At 48.3% G+C, this 27701-nt stretch overlaps 1 protein-coding gene across 2 annotated transcripts in view; it reads right to left on the bottom strand.

Annotated features, from left to right (window-relative positions):
* Positions 1-27701, bottom strand: part of VTI1A (vesicle transport through interaction with t-SNAREs 1A) — a 436058-nt gene that overhangs the window by 25053 nt on the left and 383304 nt on the right. Inside the window, exon 9 of one of the 2 annotated variants that reach the window (XM_054503167.2) lies at positions 6687-8474. The exons of the other annotated variant lie outside the window; for it this stretch is intronic. Coding sequence (XP_054359142.1) covers positions 8438-8474 — 37 coding nt within the window. The 3' untranslated portion in view covers positions 6687-8437. Of the gene's footprint in view, positions 1-6686; positions 8475-27701 lie in introns of those variants that run through there. 2 annotated transcript variants of the gene reach the window in all.

Here is a 27701-nt window from a genome sequence, read left to right as displayed (position 1 = left end):
ATAAGAGAGAGCCTTAGTGTGGTTGGAAACAGTAAATGAGAGGGAACATGCAAAGAACTTAGCACGGAGCTCAGGATAGCACACAGGCCCCACGAATGGGGGCTTTTACTTTCCGCAAACATTTGCTGAGAACCTACAGGACATCAGCTACTGTGCAAGTCACAGTGGGGGATACAAACATGAATAAGACATAGTCTTACCCTGTAGGAACGTACAATCTAGTAGGGCAGGGATGGGTAATACAGAAGCAGCTCTACCTTGTGTCTTTATGTAATTCTGAAGCCTTCTACCAGGAAGGCTGGAGCTCTCTTATTCCATATAAGCCTCCTCCACCATATAGGAAAACACATGATTCCAATGCAGCCATGTGTCAAATCCATCTTTAAGGATTAAAGAGATAGAAGTAACAGATACTAACGCTGATATCATATCCGCAGACTGCCAGATAGACAGAGCCCTTTGAAGTTCCAATCTCTTGAAGGTCTCTTCAGACCAGGCAAGCTCCCCATGCCACATCCCGTGAGGCCATGTAGGCCCCTGGTGACATTCCTTTTCTTTGGGACCATGGTGGGCTTTTGAATTTAGTAGGGAGGTGGCAAGATCCCATCAATCTCCATGTAGTTAGATCCATCATTTCCTCAGTGAAAGAAAAAAAATCTCCAACATCGTCTCCAAACACAGAGACCTATCCTCCTTTACAAAGTGCATTCCTCTCTCTGGTTTTAGTTTCAAGTGTCTCCCTATCCAAAATGAGACTGCCCTTTGCCCGCCTTGCATTTATTAATACATTGAATTCTGGACCTGCAAATGTGATGACTGAACCTGAGCGGAATTTTTGTAGTCTCCAAGAGAGATGCCCACTTGTTCTCAAAAGGGGAAACCAAAGCTAAGCCTTCCTGTGGCTCTTTTCCCTCCTGTTCCCCCCTCCCCCCCACCAGACCTTACAATGTCAAAGGTGCTCCATCAGCACACAGCTTGGGCTGCCTGCTTTCCCCTTTCTCTGGAAAGCAAGTTTTGGCAGAATTGAGCCATCTTGTTCCCATTTGGGGCTCTCCTATAGAAAAGGCTCAGTTACCTTGTTCAGAGATCCCCAATAATCACTGCGCTTACAAAACTTGCTAAGGGCTATCATTACAGCAACCACATTTTCTAAACCCATTATCAAAACTTCAGAGCTGACGTTGTCTGGGAAAAGGAAACAGACCCTGTGAAATATAGCCATACCAGGGAGAACAGGGACATGCTGGGGCAAATGCAGGGATAAGACATTGAGCTTTGGGAAAACAGAGAAGGGAGCAACTCTGAGAAAAGCCAAAAACAGTAAAATAAAAACCTCTAATGCAAATCAGGCTCCCAAGTCCACATAAAGATAAACGGGCCAGTCAGGGTGGGAACTTGGGTCCTGGGGCAGCTCTGAAACTCCCAAAGAGTTGCCAAATGTGAGAATTGATTTTCTAGTAAATTAATGAGAACTTGCTCTCCTAATTGTAATGACAGTTATTATTGACTGCAGGACTTGAATGTGTCAGGCACTGCGCTGTGTTTTATATGTTCTGTATCACTGAAGTGTAGATACTAAAATGTCAAAAGGATTTTACTATAATTAGTCCATTCATCCATCTGTCTATCCATTTGTCCATCCATCCATCCACCCATGTGTCCATCCGTCCGTCCATCCATCCATCCATCCATCCATCTGACCATCCATCCATCCATTTGTCTGATTATCCATCCATCTATCCATCCATCCATCCATCTATCCATTCATCCATCTGTCTGATCATCCATCCATGCATCCATCCGATCATCCATCAATCCATCCATCCATGCATCCATCCGATCATCCATCCATCCATCCATGTGTCCATCCATCCATCCATCCATCCATCCATCCATCCATCCATCCATCCGACCATCCATCCATCCGTCTGATTATCCATCCATCTATCCATCCATCCATCTATCCATTCATCTATCCATCTGATCATCCATCCACCCATCCGTCTGATCATCCATCCATCCATCCATGCGTCCATCCGATCATCCATCCATCCGTCTGATCATCCATCCATCTATCCATCCATCCATGTGTCCATCCATCCATCCATCCATCTATCCATCCATCTGACCATCCATCCATCCGATTATCCATCCATCTATCCATTCATCTATTCGTCTGATCATCCATCCACCCATCCATCTGATCATCCATCCATCCATTCATCCATCCATCTGTACATCCATCCAGTAACATTTGCTAAGCAAATACTAGGTCCCTGTAGGACCATGATTACAGTGGACTGAAGGAGGCCCACATATAAACAAGTAGCCCCATCACAGTGTGAGAATATAAGGTGAGATGATTTTTCCAGGAATCCACCAAAGGTCTCCTGGTTCCAGCCCCACCTCCCACCTTGTGAGTCATAAATTAAAACGCATTCATTAATCCCATCTGAAAGTCCCAAACAGCTCTCTGCTTCAAGTAATAAATATTTCATGCCTAATTGTGCTGCGTTCCTTGCTGTGTTTATTAAATGGAGTTTCTCATAATTCCAGTTATTCATTTTAATAGGTCAGGCCTTGGCTGTGATTTAAACAGACCGCTGAGGAAACAGCCATGGTTAAACATTGTAACAGTATGGATTATTAATTTAATTGGCTGGCTATTACTTGTTTGGACTCTGAGCTAACACATTTAGTTCAGTCTCCGGTGGCCCATAAACCGCAAAGGTCATGACTTTAACATTCAGAAGAACGGGAAAAAGGAATTGAGGTTGAGATTAGGAAGAAAACTTACAAAACAGCATGGGGAAGACAGTGTGAGGAAGCGCGGGCTTGCTGGAGGCAGGGCAGGGCAAAGGGGGTTCATTGGTTGGATTCTCATTAGAACTTCCTCAGCAACCAGCACCTGGGCTGGCAACTGCCAGGAGCCAGTCTCTCACTCAGATTTCTGAAAGGGCCAAACACTTAGATAAGGTGATGGGAGCACCCCACACCCCGGGAAGACCACACCTGTTTTCTGGATGCCTGAACCCCAGGGAAGGGTTGTGTGTTGTGGAAAAAGCAAGTGAGAAGTCAGGGGGTTACCAGAATGGCCGTTCTGCAGACCCCTGGACATCAGAGCCATGAATGACCTACTTTCTCCTCTGCCAAAGGCCCTGTGACCCTTCTAGATGCTGCCACCCAATGTGCAGGGGTCCCAGGACTCTGAGATCTAGATGAGATCATCTCCGGACCCCTGTACTCCATGACCTGTGGATATCAAAAGCCACCTCCTCTTTTTTTTTTTTTGAGACATAGTCTCGCTCTGTAGCCCAGGTTGGAGTACAGTGGCCCGATCTAAACTCACTGCAACCTCCTCCTTCTAGATTCAAGCCATTCTCCTGCCTCAGCCTCCCAAGGAGCTGGGATTACTGGCACCTGCCACCATGGCCAGCTAATTTTTGTATTTTTAGTAGAGATGGAGTTTCACCATGTTGGCCAGGCTGGTCCAGAACTCCTGGCCTCAAGTGATCTGCTCGCCTTAGCCAAATATGGTCGTGGGCACCTGTAGTCTCAGCTACTTGGGAGGCTGAGGCACGAGAATCTCTTCAACCTGGGAGGCACAGGTTGCAGTGAGCCGAGATCGCTCCACTGCTCTTCAGCCTGGGCGACAGGTGACAGAGCGAGACTCTGTCTGGAAAGAAAAAAAAAAAAAAAAAAAAAGGGCCAGGTGTGATGGCTCATGTAATCCCAGCACTTTGGGAGGCCGAGGTGGGTGGATTACCTGAGGTTAGGAGTTTGAGATCATCCTGTTCAACATGGAAAAACCCCATCTCTACTAAAAATACAAAAATTAGCCGAGCGTGGTGGTGCATGCCTGTAATCCCAGCTACTTGGGAGGCTGAGGCAGGAAAATCACTTGAACCTGGGAGGCAGAGGTTGTAGTGAGCCGAGATTGTGCCATTGCACTCCAGTTTGGGCAACAGAGCAAGACTCTGTCTCAAAAAAAAAAAGTAGCACATAAATTACTCTATTACAATTTTAAAAATATTTTGATAACTGTATTCTAATATAGTTGGCTTACTCATCTTAGGATTTTGTTTTATCTGTTTAAAAACATTAATCTGAGAAGGGATCCTTAGCCTTCCCTAGGGGGCCAATATGGGCACACAGAGTAATTCAGCTTCACTCAGCCCACCTTGACATTGCCAGACTCTGGACCTTTCTCTGAGTGGGAAACCGTCTGTGGCTGTGCGGGCATTCTCCTCTCCACTCCCCCCAGTCACCTGCCTATTTGCTGCGTGGATCTTCACCGTACTATCAATCCCCAAGTGCTGAGGAAGAAAGGGGACAGGGAGATTGGGTAACTTTGCGTTGCATATTTGGAAGCATCAGGCCAGACATTTGTGGCAGCAAGAAGTGATCATGTTTGCCAGAATGTGACCAAGAGATAGGAGAACAGACCTCAAATTTGGAAGCAGTGGTTTCTGGACAAATAGAGTGTGTCAGTTTCCTAGTTCCCTTCCTGTCTCAAGAGTTGATGACTTTCATAGTTCTTACATTCAAAGTGAAGAGTAAGCCTGTGAAATGCATTATCTCAAGAGAAGGCACAGGCTGGCAGCTAACAACGGAGTAGCTTATATCAGATGTGCAGCCAGTGCCTTCCAATAGAGGCATTCAACACATGGTTGGCTGATTGATGAACAAATGAAGGAAGGAAGGAAGGAAGGAAAGAAGGAAGGATAGTTATGGTGGTTAATTTTATGTGTCAACATGCATGGGCTAAGAGATGCCCAAATAGCTGGTAATACTACTTCTGGGTATGTCTGTGAGGGAGTGGAAGAGATTAGCATTTGAATCAGTAGACCCAGTAAAGAAGATTGCCCTCACCAATGTGGGCAGGCATCATCTAAGCCAGTGATGGCCCAGGTAGAATGAAAAGGCAGAGGAAAGGTGAATTTGCTCTTTCTATTTGAGCTTCGACATACATCTCTTCCTGCCCTTGGACATTGGTACTCCTGGTTGTTGGGCCTTTGGACTTAGATCAGGACTTACACTATCTGCTCCCCTGTCCTCAGACCTTCAGACTTGGTCTTTAGACCTGAACTGAATGATACCACCAGCTTCTTTGGTTCTCCAGGTTGCAGACAGCAGATCATGGGACTTCTTTGCATCCATAATTTTGTGAGCCAATTCCTATACTGTCTCTGTCCCTCTCTTCCTTTCTTTCTGTCTACGTGTGTATAGCTAGCTAGCTAGCTAGATAGATAGATCCAATTGGTTCTATTTCTCTGGAGAACACTGACTAATACAGAGGACTTATATAAATTACTAGGGGAGCCTGGAGATTGGGAGAGATAAGTCTATAAACAGCATGATTCCTAAGAATTCAGGGGCCCAGTTCCATCCCCAAATGTGTGTGTGTGTGTATGTGTATAAAATCTGATTACAATAAGCATCATAAATATCCTAGAGAGAAAAAAAAGTAACAGATGTGCTGTGTATTATTATTTTCTTCAATCCCAACAGAAGCCCTGCAAAGTCCTGCCATGTGCTGCCTTTCACCCCCAACCCATCTGCCTGCCCCACAGGTGTTCCTGCTCCCACTTGCTCCTGTCCTTGTCCACACTGTCCACACACCCAGCTCAGCCTAAGGAGAGGAATGGGAGGGGTGTGGCATTGGCTTCAGGACAGAGACCACCAAGCAATGTGCTGCCTCTCCAGGGTGGAGGTGGGAAATGGACAGAGAAGAGCCTTCAATTCTGGCAGAGATTGAAGTTGGAGATGGGTGAGGGCAGGTGAGATGAAAGGGGGGCTTCTGCACATTTTATATGGAAAAGCAAGAGGCAGGGTGAGCTGTCCATGCACACGGACTCCAAAGCAAACCCTATGCAGATGTGTGAATGGTCTCAGGCTCCCCTGAAAAAGATGGGAGTGCCTGCTTTCTTTTCCATGGCACCCCCATCTGTACCTGGCTGAGCGCAGGGTTTCAGAAGGTGAGACTCTCTGATTCTAGGAAAATCAGGCTTGGTAGCTGCTTTCCTGAGATTGAAAGGGAGTGTGTTTAGCCCTAGGAATCCATCCAGAGTGAGCTGAAATGACTGTTTATAAAAGGCAAACCACTCCAGAATTCATAGAGATGGTTCTCCATATTGTCCTTTTAAACTCTTGAGACAGTGTGTCCACAGGTGCACTCACAGCAAGCATGGTGTCTTTGAGAACAAGGCTGAGCAAAGAGTTATTGATTTCCTACTATGTGCCAGGCTGAAAGGAGGACACAAAAATGAATAAGTAATACCCTTGCCCTGCACAGGGAGACCTCAGGGGAAGCAACGAACCAGGTAACTTCAGCCCAAGCTCTGTGGGCAAGAGGTCTGTGCATCTGTGGGCTGCCATTTTGTGTGGCCGTGTTACCTAATATCGCTAGGAGAGCAAGCTCCACTTCCAATGGCCTATATTGGTGGCATGGCCATACCAGTCCCACCAAAAGCAGGCTTCAGGAAGACTGCGTTTGGACATCTCCAGGTGTTTATTTGATTTTTCCTATTTCTTGGTTTTTAATTGGTTTCAGATGTGAGTACCCAATAGCGGCCCTGAATAAATAAAACAGATCATAAAATATGGCCAAGCAAAATGGGCGTGAGTAATCCCAGAGTGCATGGAAATGCACTTCCAGAAAGGCTCATAAATAATGAGGTGGAAACAGTAGTCTATTTTCTCTTTAATGGAAAGCCAATTAGGAACCCTCTCTGGACTGGCGGGAAGAAGCCAGGTTCCTTTGTTCTGTAATGAGGAGGTGGGGGTAGAGTGGGTGAGGGAAAGCCACTAACCTTGCCAGAAAGGGCAGAGAAAATTCTCTGGTCATTGGGCCTGCAGAGAGTGACAAAATAGGAAGTTCAACACAAAGTAGGCTTCCCGTCCCGGGTCAAGCTTCCCATCCCAGGTCGAGCTGCCCATCCCAGGTCGAGCTTCTCCAGCTCCTTCCTAGTTGGTGCAGGAAGGACTTTAAGCCCAAGTGACTTGGGAAGAACCGGCAGAACTCTTTGGAGGCCCACAGCAGGCAGACTCTCTGTAAACTCAAAGAATCCTGTGGTTACTGACCCATTCTTGGCTCCTTCCCCTCCCTCACTGAGGCCCAGAAGGAGAGCCCTAGCTGGTACCATCCCCAAGGTGGGCCAGCTTTGAGCTGCAGGAAGGAAGACGGGAGTGCAGGATTCTAGAGGCGTTCTCTGCAGCAGGCGGCCCAGCAGACCCCTAGTGAATCTCCTTCTCATTGCTTCCCGATTGCTCTCCCTACATACTGGTGTCACCTCATTCCAGACACTGGTTTTCTTCAAACTGGTAATGCCTTTCATGGTGCTTCCACGCAGAACGTTACAGATGATCTTGTTCCACTGAGGCATGGCAGGTATAGAGTCCTCCATCTTTCATAAGAGGGAACTGAGAAATAGAGGGGAAATGAGATGGTCGAAAGTCACACAGCCATGGAACAGCAGTGCTGGAAATCAGTTCTCTTCACTCTGCATGATCTCTGGGCGGCCACGGCCCAGCTGGTGACTGTAAGTGGGGGTCATGGTGGCCTCCCCTCCGAAGCATTAGAGACATCTATAGTGGTTAAGAGCACAGGCTTTGGAGTTAGGGAGACCTGAGTGAAATTCTTAACTCTAACCCTTAATAATTGTGTGGTCTTGATCAAGTTTCTTAATTGTTCTAAGCCTGTTTCTGCATTTGTAAAATAGGGCTACTGAACTTGGGCTAATGGACTTAGTTCCCACCTGACAGGAAGCAATAAACGGCAGTGATACTGCTAGTACTTATTATTGTTAGAAGGCTTTATGGCCAGCAGGCCTTTGGAATAGCTGGTGTATTTCCCGTGGAGCCCACTGTGGGCTCAGGAGCATCACTACTGAGTTCAGACTCTGTCCACGTGAACAGTGTTCCCTGGAGACCTGGCTCAGTGTCATATGAGGACCCAGGGAGGCAGCCAGACATGGCTAGCTGCCTCCAGCTCTAGGTTCATGCTGAGCAGGGTGGAGAAGAAGGGAGGCCTGGAGCTGAGGATGTCTGCTGAGAACTTCTCGGACGATCTGAGGATCTTCTGTGCTCACCAATACAGAGTCACAGGGGAGGTGGCAGGTCCCTTAAAGCCAAGGCTCTTCCTGCATATCCTTCTAAAACAAAATCAGTGGCAGTCTGATGGAGAGAGGAGTCCACGGAGTGTAGCAGCTTTGCTGTGTAGAAGCTTGGGCCAGAGATTTTGGTAAAGGGCCACAGCTGCAGAATCTGTTGCTTTTGTTCCTTATGATGAGTTTTTGGCAAGTTTTTTTTTTTTTTTTTTTTTTTTAAAGAAATTTCACTTTTCCTCCATTGAAATGGATAAACCACTGCTCACTCATCTGTGTGACTCAAGGAAATCCTTGAAAAGCAGAGAGGTCTTGAAGAACAACACGAGGTCTCAGGAGACTTGACCATCGATGTTTGCCACTGGCCACCTGTGGAATGTGGGTACATTCCATTACCTTTTGAAGGTCACTTGTTCAGCAGGGCAAGGAAGAAAGGGTGAAATATTTGTGAAACACATATGATGGACTAAGCACCTTGCCCCTCGCCTCATGAGGTATGTCCTGGTATCTCCATTATATAAATGCAGAATCCGGGGCTCAAAGAGGCTACACACCTTGCCCACTATCAGACCCTGCATCACTTGGAGTTTGATGGTTGCAAGCAACAGAAACTCATTCTTAAAGCCTCAAGAAAAAGCCGAGCAAGCAGGTCTTGCAAGGACAAGGATGTGGGCAGTTCTGGGGTTGGAGGTAGTAAGAGTTCACAGACATGGTCACTGGAGATTGCAGGCAAAATAGTGAGCTTTAACTTGTCACCCCATTCAGAATTTACCCCCTTGGAAGAGTGAGTCTTATGGATTTAGCCGGGTTGCCTGGGCTGTACCTTGGACAAGGAGAACATGGCACTTTGAAAGACAGTCCTGGCCAGGCGCAGTGGCTCATGCCTGTAATCCCAGCACTTTGGGAAGCCAAGGCAGGTGGATCACGAAGTCTGGAGTTCGAGGCCAGCCTGGCCAACATGGTGAAACCCCATCTCTACTAAAATACAATTAAAAAAAAAAAATTAGCCGGGTGTGGTGGTGTGTGCCTGTAGTCCCACTTACTCGGGAGGCTGAGGCAGAGGAATTGCTTGAACCTGGGAGGTGGAGGTTGCAGTGAGCTGAGATTGTGCCACTGCACTCCAGCCTGGCTACAGAGCAAGACTCTATCTCAAAAAACAAATAAACAAAACAAAACCAAGAAAGACAGTCCTATCCAGACTGAATGCAATGGGAGAGGAGCAATCCCCAGAGGAAAACTGGGGTGCTGTTACCCAGAGCAAAGGAGGGGACATTGCACTGCGAAGCAGATATGCACCATAGACATCCATTGGTCACAAAAGGTGAGTGGCACAGGTCAGTGACCCAAAGCCCATAAGGGCTGCCAATAATGCCCACGTGCCAACCCTCCACCTCAGGAGCCTTCACTTCTCTGTCCAGACTTGTGGCTTCCTCTTTAGTGGGCCCCGTGATGCTGGCACTGCTTAGAAAGGGTTCATGCCCTGCTGGAGAGGAAATCTCCAAAGAGGGCAGAGAATTGGGAAGTGAAAGAGATACAGCAATAATTTAAGAGCAAGAGAGTGCCATGGAGAAGTGGGGAGGGCCTGTGGCTTTCTCAACGTGGGAAAATGGCAAATCACTAGGAAGTTTTGTGGGGGAAGGGGAACAGATAGGGAGCAAATATGGGGAAGAATTAGAGGTGTAGGAATCATTGGAATCATCTAAAATTTAAAAGAAACCACAGTATACTTTATCTACTCAGAAGTATTTGAGGTGTCTTATATTGTAACATATTTAACCATGAGAGTATTAAATTAAAAATTGTGAATTTAAAGAAATATAAAATGGGATGGTATATAATTAAAAATCTGTATTTGGGAAGTTTCAAATTTAGCTTAGAGCTTCCTGGTAGCTAACGCAAAAAAGGAAACATGATTGGTTATATAATTCTCATTTTCATTTTATTTTTTTCTTTTGTCTCATAAAAGGAAGTGAATCTGCAAGTCAGAAAACACAACACTCTCTTTAGTTATAAAGAAAAATTAACCTGGTGGGATATTAAATATTCAATGAAAAGATTTTTCAGTATAATTTCACTGAGGTTGAGAAACAGTCTTCCTATGGCCATTATCATGTGAAGTGTGGTGGAAAGTAAAGAGTGTTCCTATCAAGTGCCCCTCCCAGGGTGGAAAGGTTCCCTAAAGTTCTCAAGTTCAAATGCCTCTCCCTAGTTCAGAAGCTTCAGAAGTTCAGAAGCCCCTGTATGGCTTCTCAGCTCTTCCATCTCCTGCAAAAACCAATTCCTGCGCTCACATCCCTCTGTTTTCAATACTTTCTGGTTTCTTTTTCCTGGGTGGACTTTGCTGGGTGTGCTCACTAATTGATGTCCAGCCTTAACCCAAACACCCCTGAGGAAGGGGCACCCCTTACTTCCCAAACAGAGCAGCCTATTTCATCTCAAAGGCAAGGTGGCCTGAAGGTGCCACTTCCACAGGGGTTCAGCAGGTAGACAGCATCTCGATTGAAGGAGGTACTAGAAAGATCTTTCCGGGCAGGGGAAGAAGCATATGAAGGTTTGTCAATTACCATGAGTATGGCACATATCATGTCAATGTGCCATGAGCACATTGTCTAGTTGGAAGAGAGGCTATGTTCACTCAACAGACACGTTTTCAATCATTACCGTGGCCCTAGTATCATAGGCGACCCAGAAAAGGAATGCGTGTGGCCCTGGCTCTGAAGGAGCACCTTGAAATGATTCAGTCAAATGCTCTGAGACATTTAGGATCACCCCACACACTCTCTTAAGTTCTGCTCCAATCTGAATGCCTGAAAATACAATGGATTTTATGTGTCTGCTATCGTTTCTGTTCGCAAATGCAGGCCTTCATCTTAAAGCCAATCTTCCATGTGAAAGCAGAGTTTGGAAGGAAGCATGCGCCTCTGTCTTGGGAGGAGCTTCAGTCTCAGGTGCTGCAAGGTGGACTAATCTGACACACTGGGACATAAGAGAATTCTCAGGAGAGGCTGAGGTTTATTTGAATCAACTGGCATTTCTTTGGAAAGTTGGAGAAAGGCGCAGATCCAGGTTTCGTAGGGCACGAAATCAGGGTTGGCTTCATGGACATGCCACCTGCACAGTTGCGCAGGGCCCTGTGCCAAGAAGGCGCTGGTGTTGCTATCTTCAAAGTTTTAGTTGTTTTTGAACAAAGGGCCCCACGTTTCTATTTTGCACTTGGCTGCCCAAATTATGTAGCTGGTCTTTTGTGACACTTATATGATTTGGGGGGCCCTCATTTTAAAAACAACACAAAATAAGAGAAATAAAATCAAGTTCCAAGGCTTGGAAGAGGTACCTAGGAACAGAAGGTGCGCTGCAGAAACTTAAGTTTCATTAACTTCACAGAAAATCTGCTTCTGGTTGGGGAAGGAGTGACCTCCACAGTAGTCTTCAAATTGTGGTCTTGGGAGTCCTGGGGGTTTAGTGAATGGGGTGTCAGGTGGAGCTCTCTTTGCTCCCCCTCACCCTCTTCATTTACCCTTTACTTTAACCTAATTTCACTTTGTTCTGAATTAGAAATTGAGCTTCAGGCTGTTTCTTTTTTTTTTTTTTCCTTTAAAGGTCCCATGACTCACATAGTTCGAAAACCACTAGTTAGACAAACCACATCACACCAGGCTTTTTGTTGTAGGGAATTGTCTTATTTCAGAAGGCCCCAGGTGACCCGCTGACCTGGGGTGTCTCCAAAGCCAGGTAATAATAGGCCGTGCTCTAATCTAAGGAGACTTTGCTGTATTTGCAGAGAGCTTTGAAATGTTCTGGGAAAAACGCTGATCAGATGTGCAAGGTATTATATTCACGGAGAGAAAAACCCTCCCAACTCTTTATAAAATGGATTAAGCTAGTTTCTAAAGGCTGCAGGTTTGTGTGATCTTAATCCCACTCCTTACTCCTGATCCACCACCTTCCTCTTTTGTTTCCAGGATGTGCACCTTTCTGGGTGAGGGCCGGGACGCCTTCCGGGGGAGCCCTACCCCTTCCCAGCTCTCCCCTTGGGAGGAACTAAGGGACACCCTCGCCCTTGCACCCACCTCGCCAGGGCTGCCTTTTTCTGTGGGCACATTTCACATTCACAGGCTCTGATCCGATGGAGGGAAATCTGAACAAAATATGGTAATGATGCCATTGTGCATTCAGCGACTCAGACTGGAGCAGCAGATGGGAAAAGTTGCGGATCACAACCCCATGCAATATTTGACAGAATATCAGTCAAATATAGTTCACCCAGATCCATGTTTCTGTCAGTCCCTCTTGGCTAGAGTTAATTTAAAGTGACAAGAATGACATTAGCTCTTTTCAAAGGGGTAATTCCTTCCTCAGGGCTGCCCCCTCCAGTGGATACCCAGGCAGAGCCCTCCATCATCGAAAGGCGGGTTTTCTAAGAAGGGACCAGCCCTAGACCAGGAGTCACCATTCAAGACCTGTGCTGGTCAGTGTGCTGGAGGTTCAGTCTATTTCACTGTGGAGGAAGGAGCGAGGTTGCCCCAGGCTCCAGCTCCCTAGACGGGTCGTCTCCACAAATGGGGTCTCAGGACTTGTAACCTTACCTCAGGGCTCAGGCAGAGACAGCCCCACTGCGGGATGAATGCCCATGTGTGAAGACAATGTAGAAACATCTCCAGCAGGTGGAGGGCTCTGAACTGGCACTGCCACCACTTGGAGTCTTAACGGTTGCAGATGAACAGCTTAGCATGTGTTGTTTTCCATTTGTTCTTCCTTGGTTCCTTCTGTCTTGCTACACCATATACAAAAACTCACATAGTGTTGATAACCTTTGTGACTGGTCGATTCCACCAGCACTTGTGCCTTCTAAGGCTGCTTCCTGCCAAGACCTCAGTGGGTGTCATGACCTCCAAAGTTGGTCATGGGTCCAGAAGCTGGCCTCACTCCACCATCAGATTAATATGTGTGCATGTTGGGAACTGCATGTGGAAAGTTAGCTTTGCTCCTCTGTTTTTAAACCAGGTAGATCCACCCACAAATCATGGCTACCAACCATTAAAGATGACCCCTACCCTTTATGGCTAGCGAACTCCTATTTGCCCTTCAAAATTCATCTCAATGGTCACCTCCTCCTGGGGGCCTTCCTGAATACCCCCAGAAATTATCATTCCCTTCCTCCTCAGGGCAGTCTCTGGGCTCCGTATATACTTCTGTTTCTACACTATCAAAAGGCATCATAATCACTTTTTTGCTTCTCTGGCTTCCCTTTCTGGTTGTGGTCATCAAGAACTAACAAATGTTTGCTGGACTGAATAATTGAATTGTTTATTGAATAATGTAATAGGCCAGGAGACCTTATCCTCAGAAAATGTATGGTTTCCTGTAACTGCCATGATCTGTGTCTCCAGCCTGTGATATTAAATATGATCACTTCTGTTGTTTCTCATGAGATGCCCCATTTGCTGGAAGTCTCTCTTGAGGTTTCTCTGCTTTCCAAGGTCTGACCAGGGTCATTTGCCAGGGACTGTGTCATCAGGTCATCTGTAACTGACAGCAGGGGTGGGGTTCTGTGTCTGGAATTGCCCTAGTCATCGTTGCCTATCCCTTAATGGGTCCAGCTCAAGGGCTCCTCATCAAACGAGGAGACTGAAGACCAATGGCACCTCCAATCTGGGGCCCAGAAATGGCTAGTTAATTAATTACACCTGGCCACACAAAGAACTGGTTGGGCAGGTGATCTCAGCACTGCTGCCAGTTACAGAACTACAAGCAACTGACAAGGAGGGGATTGGGAGAGCTGGCCAAGAAGCCGGGAAGAGCCTGTTGAAACAAAAAGACAAGACCTAAAGTCTCATGATGGGGGTTGTGTCTGGGAATGTTTCAATTAGCTATTGTTGTGTAAAAAACTACCCCCAAATCTTAGTTGCCTAAAACAACAGTTTATTTTTCTTTTTCTCATGATTCAGCATTTTGGATTGGGCTTAGCTGGGTGGTTCTTCCACTCTATCTGGTGTGTGCTCGACTGTCCAAGATGGTTTCTTCTTTACTTGTACGCCTGGTGCCTCAGATGGGAGATATGTTTCTTCAGTAACTAGGCACAGTGTCTGGCACCCAGGAGATTCTAGGGAAACGTTCAATGGTAGAATGAATAAATGAGGGTACACAAAAGGCGTGGGGTTTGTAAGAGAGAATAACTAAGTTATCTCATTTGGCATGGTGAATGGTGGGTGCTGTGATGATCAGAAAGATTCTCAGGATGATTAGGAAAGAATGTTCCCTGAAGATCTCTAGATGAAGTCAGGGCCTGGTCTTCTTTCTTGGCAGCAAGAAGGAGCTGCATGTAGAATGTAGCATTTAGAGCCTGCTCAAACTGTAGAAACAGGGAAAGGTTGAGTGATCCAGTGGCTCTTGTCATCCCAGGAATCAGAGGGCAACTCTCCTTGCTCCTGGTGGGAAACAGAAATTTGATTCCCATTCTTGTTTGAGTTTCTGGCTTTGCTTGTCGGACTTTTGAGGGGATAGAAGGAAGAGGTGACATAGAAGAGAGTGGGAAAGTTAGGTGTTAAAGGAGAACTCTGGAGTATTAAGACAAATCCTAGGAAATTCGGTCTGCTTGAAGTGCCTGAGGTCTCTTGGGAAAAAGGTAAAGGGAAATAAGGGGTGATGGTCAGCTCTCTAGACCACCAAGGGAGATTGGCGGCTGCTCCAACTACCAAAGAGGAATCCCACACAACAGTCAAAAACTTACTGAGGGAGGAGAGACCCCGCAGCTGGAGGACACTGTTCAACAGAAGAAACAAACATAATTTGAAGGAAATATACTCCTGTCATCCATTTCTCTCAATTCTGTGGATCCTGGTGACAGCAGGAGCCAACCCCTCCAACAGTAGCTGTGTTAGCTATCCATTGCCACTGTAACAAATTACCAAAACTAGTGGCTTGATACAATACAGGCTTACTATCTTACAGTTCTGGAGGTCAGGAGTCTAAATCAAGGCATTGGCAGGGCTGCATTCCTCCTGGAGTCTTCATCTGGTGAGACTTCCTGAACCAAAGTATATCTTGGGTCTCTTCCAAGTTAGACTTTCTAGAACCACCACTGTTCAATATGGTAGCCAGTAGACAATTTGGCTATTAAAATTAAACACACGGTTCCTTAGTTCCACTGGCCATATTTCTTTTTTCTTTTCTTTTTCTTTTTTTTTTTTTTGAGACGGAGTCTCGCTGTGTCACCCAGGCTGGAGTGCAGTGGCGTGATCTCGGCCCACTGCAAGCTCCACCTCCTGGGTTCACACGATTCTCCTGCCTCAGCCTCCCGAGTAGCTGGGACTACAGGCACCCGCCACCATGCCCAGCTAATTTTTTATACTTTTAGTAGAGACGGGGTTTCACCATGTTGGCCACGATGGTCTTGATCTCCTGACCCGGTGATCCGCCCGCCTCAGCCTCCCAAAGTGCTGGGATTACAGGCGTGAGCCACTACGCCCTGCCCACTGGCCATATTTCAAGTGCTCAGTTGCCATACACTATTACACAGCACGAGTTAGTTATATTGAACATCATCACAGAAAGTTTTGCTGGCCAGTGCTCTTCCAATATCAACAGTGCGTGCTTGTGCCAATCTCCCGCCTGTCCAGCTTCTGCACACATCAGCCACTCCCAAGGCCAGGAGGTATCCATTTCTGTAAGATGGGACTTCCTATGGCCCTTTTAGGGGAAATGCAGTTCAAGAGGAGATCCAACAGAACATGAAAGTTCTGATAATAGGATTCAGGCCTTGGTGCCTGGGGAAAGACCCCCAAAATAAATGGTGAACAGGATGGAAGATGACTCGCTTATTTTGGGGGTAAACTCTCCTATCTGTGACGCAAGTTCCCATTCTGCCAGGCTCTGCCTCGTGCCCTCTTCTCTTCTCCAGAAAGGACATCAAAATTCCCACCTCTGTCTTCTTTTCTTTTCAGACAGAGCCTCGCTCTGTCACCCAGGCTGGCGTGTGGTGGTGTGATCTTGGCTCACTGCAACCTCCGCCTCCCGGGTTCAAGTGAATTCTCCTGCCTCAGCCTCCTGAGTAGCTGGGATTGCAGGTGCACACCACCATGCCCGGCTAATTTTTGTATTTTTAGCAGAGACGGGGTTTCACCATGTTGGCCAGGCTGGTCTCCAATTCCTGACCTCAAATGATCCGCCCGCCTCGGCCTCCCAAAGTGCTGGGATTACAGGCGTGAGCCACCGTGTCCGGCCCCCCACCTCTGTCTTTTGGTCATCAGCTCCACCTTGGGAGAACCTGGGGCTCGTCCTGAGTGAAACAGCTCTGACTTTCCTCCTCCTCCCGCGGAGGCTTTTCCTCCAGCTCAGCCCTCAATGCCCTGAACTCTGTCTCCAAGGAGCTCTCAGGAGAGACGAAGCTACCGCTTCTCCTGTTTGTGGGTTACTGTTCCTCCCGGGGAGAGGGCCGCTGCTGCGCAAGTTGGTTCTGAAAACATTTCTCTAGAGCCAGGCATTAATGAAGTCCAGGCAGCCCCTCTTCCTTGGTGGGGGAATTCGGGTACCAGAGAACAGGTGAGATAGGTGGATTTGCGGACCACAAGCCCCGCCCTCTCTAGCCACCTGTGCCAACCGGGAACAGCCAATGGGAGAATGTGCTGCCCCCAGGATTCAGCCAATCAGCAGGCGAGGTCTGTGCATGCTCTGTGTCTGCCTGGCCGTCCTGCCCCAACTTGTGCAGACAAAGGCCATTGGGTGCGGGTTCTCGCCACGTCCAGGCAAGACCCCGGCCAGAGGACCCCGCAGAGCAGGCGCGGAATGGTGGACTCGGGCCACCGTTCTTCAAACACGCCCTCCCAGGCCTCACACCAACTCTGCCCTTTCTCTCCGCCAGGGAATAATGAAAATGAACTTGTCCTCTTCCTGAACGGACACATTTTATGGCTGACACGGTCAGAGTCCTCTGGAGTTGACATCAGTGGGACCTTGGTGAAACTGCAGCGGGAAGAGGAACAGAAGGGTTCCTATTCCCCAAGATGGAACTCCAAAGTAATTTTGAGCAGAAAACCCTATGTGAATAGTTCCTCCTGCCTTTTCTTGCCAATAATAAAAACTGTCCAGTCATCGCAGTGACATTAAAAACAACAACTCAAAGCAGCATGTTCCCATTTCTCAAAATTTTGCGCTGCACAGTAAGAGGAGGGAAAGGGTGAATATCTCTCAACTCTAGGATGTCAAACTACATTTTCCATGGTTGAATGTGATTTTCAATTATAAAAAAAGATTACACCCCAGGCGCGGTGGCTCACGCCTGTAATCCTAGCACTCTGGGAGACTGAGGTGGGCGGATCGCCTGAGGTCAGGAGTTCAAGACCAGCCAGACCAACATGGTGAAACTCCGTTTCTACTAAAAATACGAAAATTAGCCGGGCGTGGTGGTGAGCGCCTGTAATCCCAGCTACTCGGGAGGCTGAGGCAGGATAGTCGCTTCAACCCGGGAGGTAGAGATTGCAGTGAGCCGAGATTGAACCACTGACTCCAGTCAGGGTGACAGAGCAAGACTCCGTCTTGGCTTTATCGTCCCCTTCTCCTTTCCATGACCTCAGAGCCTCTCATAATGAAAAGATCCAGGCTTCATGTTTGGTTCTCAACTCAAGTTTGGAAGTTAAGATGGAGATTTGCAACTCAGTTCTTTGGAAGACAGGGGATGCGAAAAGAAATGAGGAAAGGAAGTGGAAAGAGAAGAAGAGCTGGTGTTTTAGAGGGAGACAAAACAAGCAGCACCAGAGAATGGTACATCTGGAAGGACTCCAGGGGGGCCTTTTGTTTATCCAGAGGTTCTTGAGCCTTTAATTTTTATTTATAGCAGCAGACCCTTTTCCCTTTTTTTTCAAATGACATCTTAAGCCAAAGCACAATATCTAAAACAGATAAAATAATGCCTCTCAAAGCCCTATGCCTTGGCATTCCTCTAACCTTCCCCCTCCTGAACACCCCAGGGCTCCTGGGCACACAGTCTGCAAACCATGGATCTAACCCAACTCCTAAATATGCCCATGAGGAAACTGAGGTACAGAGAGGGGAAGTAATTAACTGGAGATGGGGTGGGGGAAGGTTTCTCCAAGATCACGTGGTAGGCCTGGTGGAGCTGGGCCTGGAAGCTTAGAAGTGAAATGAGATAAGGACAGGGGATTGGGGGTGGTTATGAAAGAGCTGACCACATGATGACCTTGAGGAACGTGACGGTGTGGACTGTGAAGAGCAGAGTTCCAGGAGGCTGGAGACCCCCACGGCTTCCTCAATGTTCCTGCCCTGTTTTTCATTAGCTGCTCTAATTCTGAGGTCCCTCTTGAGCTCCAGGTTTATGGGTGTTAACTCCACACATAGATGGTTACAACGCATATGTTTGACTCAGGGACAAAGGAAATAAACGCTGTTAGCAGTCACTTTAGAGAACTTTCCAATCATCAGTTTAGAGCAGGAGTGCAAGTGTGTTGCATACGATTCCTCACATTAATTCCACACCCATGACAGGCATTGCTAATCAGTCGTACCACCTTTTCCTGCTCATCCTAGATACAGCCTCAAAATTATTTTCCACGCAGTGCTCTGGTCAGCCATTACCATGAACCAGGAGCTGGCCCTTCAGATAAAATCTCTCTGCTCTTCCTGGTTTGTGGCTTTGCTGAATGTTGTCCTTAGCATCATGGTCACACACTTCTACAGTCTGCATCTCAGGGGAGAAGCCTGGAACTGCATTTCCCAGAATCCCTTTCCCTGTGCAACTCCACATTAGAGTCAGCCAATGAAAAGCACTTCTGGGAGAATTGGGAGGCGAAGAAGGAGAATCACTGTCATTCTCTGGGGGCAGCTGCAGCTTGACCCACGGGTAAAACCCAAAGCCTTGAGAATCGCATGCTCTGGTGCTTCCAGCTGTTGAGGTTGGTGGCTGCAGCCACCACTGAGACTGCTGGGTTCTTTGCAGCTTCCGGGTGAGCTCCTGTAAATCACCAGTCTCTGGCAGCTGCTGGCCTGACCTTTGTTTCTCCAGCCTTTCCAGTGATTGTGCAAGTATCCAATTCCCTGTATTGGAACCCTTCCTACTTGGAATACCCAGAGTGGCTTCTGTTTTCATGACCAACTGCCCTGACAGCTACAGTTCCATTAACACCTTAAGGGCAGGGAACAGAACTTGGTTGCAAGATGGATATTCTCCATGTTGCCAAACATGAAAGGTGGATGCTTGCTGCATTTGCTCCCCCTGTTTTCTGTGTTATGTCTGTGGTCCACCTACACGGAGTGCAGAAAAGGAAGCAATGACAGGGAGACTGCCAAATAATCAGAATAATAGCATCATAGAATTTGGAGCTGGAGGACCTTTATACAGAAACAGCTTGGTTCTTTTCATTTTATTGATGGGAAAAATTGAGGCCCAGAGAGGAGAGTAATGCCAGTTAGTCCCAGAGCCGGGGCTCAAAGCCAGGCCTGCTGACCCGGACCAGTTCTCATCCTTGGACCTCAAATAAGGAGATTCATGTGAGCTTGTAAGTAAGGCACAGCCAAGCTGAAATGTGTCCCATGGCAGGGTGGCTACTTTGATGTGAGCTAGTAAACACCTGGCTGTAATGGGAAGCCAAGGTGAGTGATCAGAGATGAGTTCTCCAGCCTCCACAGGATGGGGGAAGCAGAGTGGGGCAGGTCTCATGAAAGTATGAGAATATGTAAGCCACATTTCCCTAATCCTAACCCTACTATGGAAACCCTATCACTTTTCCATCTGGTAACAGGCAACTCATTTTAAAGAACTCCTTGTTTCTGCAAACCCGGGAGGCGGAGCTTGCAGTGAGCCGAGATTGCGCCACTGCACTCCAGCCTGGGCGACAGAGTGAGACTCCATCTCAAAAAAAAAAAAAAGGAAAAAAGAAAAGAAAAGAACGCCTTGTTTCTGTATCCAATTGTTGGAAACCATGTCATGAAATTAAAATCAACTATGTTGCTTGCTTTTTGTAATCATTCTCTTGCTTCCACTGGCCTTGGGCTTGTGGGCTGCATCAGAGCAGATTCCTAGTGGCAAGCCACTGATTTAGCAGAGATGGGATTTATTGGAAGACTATTGCGGAGCGATGGAATTATCAGGAGGGCAGAAGACCTGTTCCTGGAAACTACCCCCTGCTCAGTGGATGCCACCGGGGATGCTGCCAAACCCTGGTGCCTGAGCTCCCACTGCCCCCACCATGGAGTGCCACACCCCCCATCTGGTGCTGCTCCTCTGAAAGTGGCTGTGACTGCCGTGGGCAGGGCTGGAATGAATTCTTCAGCACCTTTCTATTTTGTGATGACAGCTCCAGATTCAGACGCCCACTTTCCCTGGTCCCTGGCAGCAAGAGGGTCCTCTAGTGGGCTTTGATGTTGGCCAGCTGCATGACCAATGGCCCTTGCACCATCTTGGTGGCGTGGCTCCCAACGCCCCTCTTCTCTTAGTCAAGGGTTATTTCTTTGTATCCAAACTGCCTGAAAGCCTACATTAATAGAGTTTCTCTGGACTCAGGGCTTTGCCTCCTATTAAAATGTAAAGACTAAGTATGGATGAACCGCAATTTGGTTGTTTTCCAGAACACCCTCATCTAGCCTTCTTACATGGGATGATGCACTAATGGTTTTGGGACCCACACCTTGTGACAGAATGTCACTTATCCTGTTAGCCCTTTGGGAAACTACCTTTGCTTCCACTGAGGTGGGGGGCCTAGCTGGGGAGAGGGTCACAGTTGCAGATCCCAGGAGTCCCGCAGTGTCTTTAGTATCCCCTAGGAGAGCCCTGGGGTGAAGCTAGTGCGCTGAGGACTCCAGACAGTGGTTCGTTCTGGGGGGTGTGCCTACATGTGTCCTCCTGAACAGTTTTCTGAACCTTTGGCCACTCACTTTGGTGCTGGCTGAGATGGCCACACATTATCACCACCACTTCTGGCTGCTAGTTTCTGTTGAAGGCACATGTCCTAGATGCCAGGTGTCGTGCTAAGCATCTAACCCCAATTAGCTCATTTAGTCTTCTCCACTTAACAACTAAGACAACTGTCACCCAAGGCCACAGAGCTAGCATGGGATTGGGATTTGAACCCAGGCAAAACCCACTCTCTTCCCATTATACTAGTGGCCTCCTTCCCAAAAATATAGCCTCTCCCTAATCCCACCCCCTCAATACCATACATAAGGAAATACAGAATTTTATCAGGCTCAGTTTCCCCCCAGGGGTCCAGTTGTTCCGGGAACCAGCCAATTCTTAGGGCACCTGTGCCTACCTCACAGCTCAGTATTTGGACACTCTTGGGCAAGCAGGCAGTGGGGCAGCTGCCCAGGGGGTCTCAATGGGTAGGGACAGAACCTCACTAAGCACCTGTTAAGTGCTAGGGAAGCAGTAGGAGCTTTTCATGCCTTGGCACTGTGGAAATAAATGATAGCAACTAATGAGAACAAGCGAAGGCTCTTTGTTCTGAGTTTGCTGTAGCAAAGGAGTTAGCCTAGCCACCATCACCTGTGTTTTGGCAGAGACTCAGAGACAGGCAGAGGAGTGGGAAGGCTTCGGTGTGCCCTGAGTGGAGGTTGTTGGGTTGGGGGAGTCGTGGGTGGGATAACTAGAAGGGGGCATCCTATCTAACTGGTTGGGGTGCATATTTGGCTTTTTCTGGTTGGTCCTAAGTAGGAAATGGAGACAAAAATTAGGGAAGCTGTCAGCTGTTAATCAAGTCCTGGCCATTTAGGGCAGATTGTGGCAGGGGTTATTGTTTAGTTTCTGGATTTCACCAGAGATAGCAGCCTGGCTTCTTGTCATTCCAGCTGGCTTCCTGGGCTGTTTGTGTAGCTAAGGGGTTGGTTTCCTGGCCAGGTTGCTGCAGACTGTGGGGCAGAGTCCTGTTTTTATATACAGCCTGGCCCTCCTCCATTTGTGTATCCAGTCTCTCAGCTCTTTATCCTCACAGCAGTCTAACTTACAGATGAGGAAACTGAGGCCCAAAGAAGTCCAGGAATGTGCCTGAAGCCCCTCGGCTGTACTGGGTATGTGGAGTTGGGCCATTCTGATCGACACCAAGCTGCCTGTCACCACTCATCCTCTATCCCCTGCCACCCCCGCCCCATCGAGATGGTCCCATTGACAGCAGGATGATAGGCGTTCCTCCCTCCTGAGAGGGAAGTTGCCGTGCTTTGCCTTAGGGTACTAGGTCTGGCAAATCATGATGCGCGAGGCGGACTGGAGTGGAGGTAGGAGTAGGGTGCAGTGAGAAAGAAAGACTCCTGGGCTGCCCACCAGCAGCAGTGCCCCTATCTCAGAATCGCCCTTTGGGGCAGCGGGGAGCACTTGGGATCAACCCCAAGAGCCCACACTTGTCTCTCTGATTCCATGTTTGTCCCCACTTTCATCTGTGCTCCCTGCAACCCTCCCAACCAGCCAGTGGTCCTTGAAAAGCTCAGATGGCATCGCTCAGACCTTCCCAGGCTGCTCCCCCAAGTAGCCTCTTTCCTGCCTCCAGCCCTTCGTCCTGGCCTTTCCCTCTGCCTGGAACTCCCCACCACCGGGTTCCTCAGCATTTTTCGGGACTCAGCTCAGGCGTCACCTCCTCCAGCTCAGCAGCTGCCCCTGCAGGCCAGGACCCCACCCCCATCACTGTCGTGGTGCTTCTCACATGGGAAATGACAAGGGCTCACGATTGTTTGTGGGTTGTCAGCCTTCCCTGCCAGACTGTGAGCCCCTGAGGAGCGAAATGGGCTGGCCCTGCCAGGGCTCAGGAAATACCCTGTGAATGGGTGAACAAGTGAGTTTCGACTCCTTCCCCAGTGTCTGCTCTTCCTGCTCTTAAGACAAGGCTCCAGCTCCATCCCTGACCAGTGAGCAAGGGAGGGGCAACCAGCAGAACCAGTCTCAGTGGCTGCCCATGGCCCCCTCCTTGGGCTGAGCTGCGAGGTGCCCCAGCCAGCAGCCCTCAGGGGAGAAAGTGGGGTTCTTGCATCAGCTGCAAACTCTGCAGGCTGCGGGACTGACTGGATCTGGTCAAATGCTGATGGCAACCCTCCAAAGTCAGTATCACCATCATCCACATCGCTGGTGACAAAGTGAGGCTCAGGGAGGTTAAGGAACTTGTCTGAAGCCCCTAGCTAGGGAGACGCAGGATCGGGATTTCACCCAGATCTGACAACCTTTAGAGCAGTGCACTTCCACGGCGCCAGATGCCTGGAAGCGCAGTGAGCTGCTGGGTGACCGAGGCCTGCTCCTTCTCTGCCACCCCCCTGCCCCTCCAGCATCTTCTGTACCCCCATTCTTGCCCTTCAAGTCACCTGGTACCCACAGGCAAGGGCAGTGAAGGGTCTCTGAGTTCCTTCCCGTCCTGCCTACTCCCTTCCTGCTCTATGTTACTAAGAAGAGGGGGTGTCCTGATACTTTCAACAAAATACTGGACACATGAAATACAAATTAGTCTAGGGGAAACAATCTGATACAGGATCATTCCCAGTTGTAATCTACACCATATATGACATAATGTGCAGCTCATAAGCACTTTTTACTTTTCAATTACTCAAATTTGCTTCCCGACAGGCACATGTACTGGTGTTTGCCCAGTCTGTGCAGAAGGCTCTGCTCCCAGGTCCCTGGGACCCCCTAGCAGCCACCTGCAGTAGTCTCTGGCTCTGACCCCAGGAGGACCCGAGGCCTGTCCCAGGGCCTCCCTGGGGATTGGCCCCACCCACCTGGGGCTGTCTTGAGAGCAGAATACACAGAGCAGGGGGGAGCACCTGCCTTGTGGGCTTGGCCCCAGCCCTCTTGGGGTCTTTTCCTCCCAGGCCACGTGGGCAGAGGGAGAAGCACTCAGTACCAGGCCAGGACATTGGGCTGTGTGCCTGGGCCTTCGCACTGGCTTCGGTCCTGAATAGTGGCATGACTTCAGCGTCCTGGCCTTAGTTTTCCCATCCAAAAATGGAGAACATGAAGGTTGCTGCCTCGTAAGAGGGCCCTTTTAAGGATTAATCAGATGATGCAGGTCAAACCCTTGGCCGAGGCCTGGATTGAGCTGGGTACTCCCTCCCTCCCCTTCTCTACTGTTACCCAAAAGTGGCTTCATTTCATGACTGTGAGGCAAACGAAATTCAGATAGTTGATCTGACCCTGGCACTTCAAAGACATCCCCAAACTCTCCCTATAAAGCCCAAATAGGACTTCAGGATTACCTGTGGCTAGGAATTACCTGTATGTCTCTAGGGACTTGGCTGCCTGCTCTATGTTCCCAAGACCCAGGAACTGTTCCTGGGGAGCCATTCAACCTAAAACCTTCCAGACCAAGCCCTCCCATCTTGCAGATCAGCAAATTGAGGCCCAGAGGGCCAGCGAATTGCTCAGAGTCACATGTCTGGGATAGAGCCTGGAGCAGAATCAAGGATTCCTGAAACCCTCAGGAGGGCAGGGCTGTCTTCATGTCAGCTGCAGCTCTGATTGAGCTCTGGGGGAGGGTTCCCATGCAACCACACCTGAAATCAAGCAGGCTGAGGAACTGCAGAGGTCATGGCCTTCAGGATCCACATCGGTGGGTCATTGTGACATCCTTAACCACCCATCCTACAGTCTTCTATCCCCTCCCCCTCCCAGGTTTTTTTTTTGAGACGTTGTCTTACACTGTCACCCAGGCTGAAGTGCAGCGGCGCAATTGGCTCACTGCAACCTCCATCTCCCAGGTTCAAACAATTCTCCTGCCTCAGTCTCTTGAGTAGCTGGGATTACCGGTGTGTACCACCACACCCAGCTAATTTTTGTATTTTTAGTAGAGACAGGTTTCATCATGTTGGCCAGGCTGGTCTTGAACTCCTGACCTCGTGATCCGCCTGCCTCGGTCTCCCAAAGTGCTGGGATTACAGGCGTGGGCCACCACCTCCAGCCCCTTCCCAGGATTTTGGTCTCCTTTGACTCCTTCTCCTGCAGTATTGGCTCACAGTCCTGAGCTCCGAAGTGGCTCTGAAGCTCCTTGGACGGATAGAAGATGGAGTCAATTCCTTTGAACATTGCTTAACTTGAAGCCACTGCATTCTTCCGAGATGGTTTATTTACCTTGAGGTAGAAACGACTGGTAGCAGCTTGGAGTGTGGTTTCTACTTTAGCTCAGGATCATGGAGTTCACAGATGGGGCTGAAACCACGGATTCCATACCCCCTCCCCGCCGCATCATGCGCCAATGTCCCATCCATCCACAGTCAACTGCATTTCATTTTGTAACTGAAATTAGACTCCCCTTTTAGGTCAACCAGAGGAGAAGACAGATTCAAGTGCTACTACATGTGGCCTGATTCCAATCTTGGAGTCAGGTTAGTTTGTGCTGAAGCCCCCAACTAAGATTTGACATGCAGTTACAAGAGAAAATGGAGGGAAATTTGCTATGAGGTAGTGGAGGGAAAGTTGAAGTTCTCTTTTATATTATAATATTGGAGAGGAGAGCATGTAAGGGGGCATGGACTGAGAATCAGGAAACTGCTGTTCTATTCTTGGCTCTGCAAGTAGCTTGCTGTGTGCCCTCGGGCAGGTCACTTCCCCTCTCTGAGCCTCAGTTTCCTCATTTTATATAACCAAATGAAGGATCTTCAAGTTTCTTCCTTTCAGTTCTAAAGAGCTCATGATTCTAGCTGGGTCTCTGGCCATGGGTGAAGAAATCAAAGACTTAGTTTCATTTCATAACTTGCACCCCCCAGCACTTCCCAGCTGGGGCTGGGAACAGGACCAAGCATTCATTGACGAAACTAATCTGAGCTTCAGGGAGGTGACTGTCACCTCGGCTGTTGGAAACCTCACCTGGGAAGAGGACAGGGCTGGACGCAAGCTGGACAAGAGCTTAGTTCTCCCACCCCAAGGGCTGTGATTGGTGTCCAGGCAGCCGATGTTTATTCAGACTGGAGCTTTGGCCTTTGCAGGCTCAAATGTCATTAGCTGCTGTTTTTGATCAATGGGAAGCAGTGAAAGCAACAAATAATAATGTCCATTTGCGGGCAATTTCAGTCATTTGTGGCATTTAATTAGCATAATTGACCTGAACTGGAACTTTTTCTCCACCTGAATTTAAAAATACATTACTGCCCCCCCCACCCCAATACATCTGATAAATTTTCTTTTTTTAATGAGGTTTTAACTAAAGCCCAATATCAAAACACCATATAATACCTTTATCTCATTGAAGACATTTGATGCTTATTAAAATATTATTGCTTTAAGGCTTATTTTGATTTTTTGCCCAAGAGTGTGTGCAGAGCCTTGCTACTCAGATAATAACAAAGAAACCTTAAACATGAAAAAAACACATGAAAGGTAATATGTTCCCCATTAGTCCCAGTATCATTTCCCCAGGATTACTGCTTTCCAAATATAGCATTAGTTTAAAAATAAAAGGCCGTTTACAGTAACGGGATACTTGGTACTACTTTGCAGTATGTGGGCCCTCCAAAGGGCTTGTACAGCAGCTTCATTAAGCGAGAACTGCAGGGGAGAGGGCTGGCTTAAAACAATCACAGCATGCCTCCTTGAAGGCCCCCCAGATAGGCCACCTACCCTGACCTGAGGCCCGTGTCTAACAAGCTCTTAATTCTCTTTTCAGAACTGCTTTTTCGTGCATTGTTTCTTCTGGAGATGAGACCATTTTGGAAACTGACAAGTAATCAATTGACTGCCACCGGGGAAGAGAAGCGACATTCTGGAGCTCCGTGTTCTGGCCTCATGGGTCGGGGTGTGGCTGCCATCCATGTGAGAGGGCTCCTTTTGGCTTTGGGAGGCTCTTTTGTCCCGGGAGATCCAGGGCAGCAAGCCCCAGATGAGATTTATGTCAGTTGGGAAGCGCACGGGCCCTGTGTCTAAGCATGCTTTATTTAACACAGACATGCCATTTTTTTTTCTTTTTTGCTAGGCACAGCTAAAGTCCATTTTCAGTTGGATGAACTAATCTAGCTAAGGGACAGAACAGTCATGTACATAGAAGGGCTCTCTCAAGTGGCAGGGAGGGCCACTCCAGTTTGCTTCCCTGTGACCTGTGTAGAGTACCCACCGGAAGCTGCCAGCCCGCTGAAGGCCCCTGAAGAGACTCATGTTGCACATTTGCTATTTTAGTCCAACAATGCAGGCCCCTTCCGGTTTCAGGAGCTGGTCTCCTGGCACTCAGCAAACGCCCGGCTTCAAGAGGCCTCAGAGAGCCAGGGGAGCGAGCTTCTAGCCTAAAGGGAGGGAGAAGCTTTCCTGATTTTAAATCCTCAACTAAATGCCAGCCATATCTTGTTGTCAGCAGAGAGGGGAGATAAAGAGGGAGCGATGGAGGAGAATGGAGAGGTGGTAACAAGAGCTGAAATTTATTGCCTGGTGGCTTGCATTCTCCCCAGGGCAGGTGGCACTGTCCACTGGGCGGAGGGTCTGCTGTACCATGAGAGGGTTCTTTGCATGGAACCAATCACAGGTTGGTAGGGGGTTAGGGATGGTGTCTCTTTGGGAAGCATCCCATCTGACTGTCAGAATTGGGACCTCCTTGTTTGGCCTCATCTGGTTTGTGCTCTTGATGTTCTCAACTCCTCTTTCTAGCCAAGAATTGCTTATTCCCATCCGTATTCCCAGACAAGTGGCTGGCA

The sequence above is a fragment of the Pongo pygmaeus genome, chromosome 8 (assembly GCF_028885625.2).
Source record: "Pongo pygmaeus isolate AG05252 chromosome 8, NHGRI_mPonPyg2-v2.0_pri, whole genome shotgun sequence".
Lineage (NCBI taxonomy): Eukaryota > Metazoa > Chordata > Mammalia > Primates > Hominidae > Pongo > Pongo pygmaeus.
The sequence above is the reverse complement of the archived record's forward strand: the minus strand, read 5'-3'. Positions and strand labels throughout refer to the sequence as shown.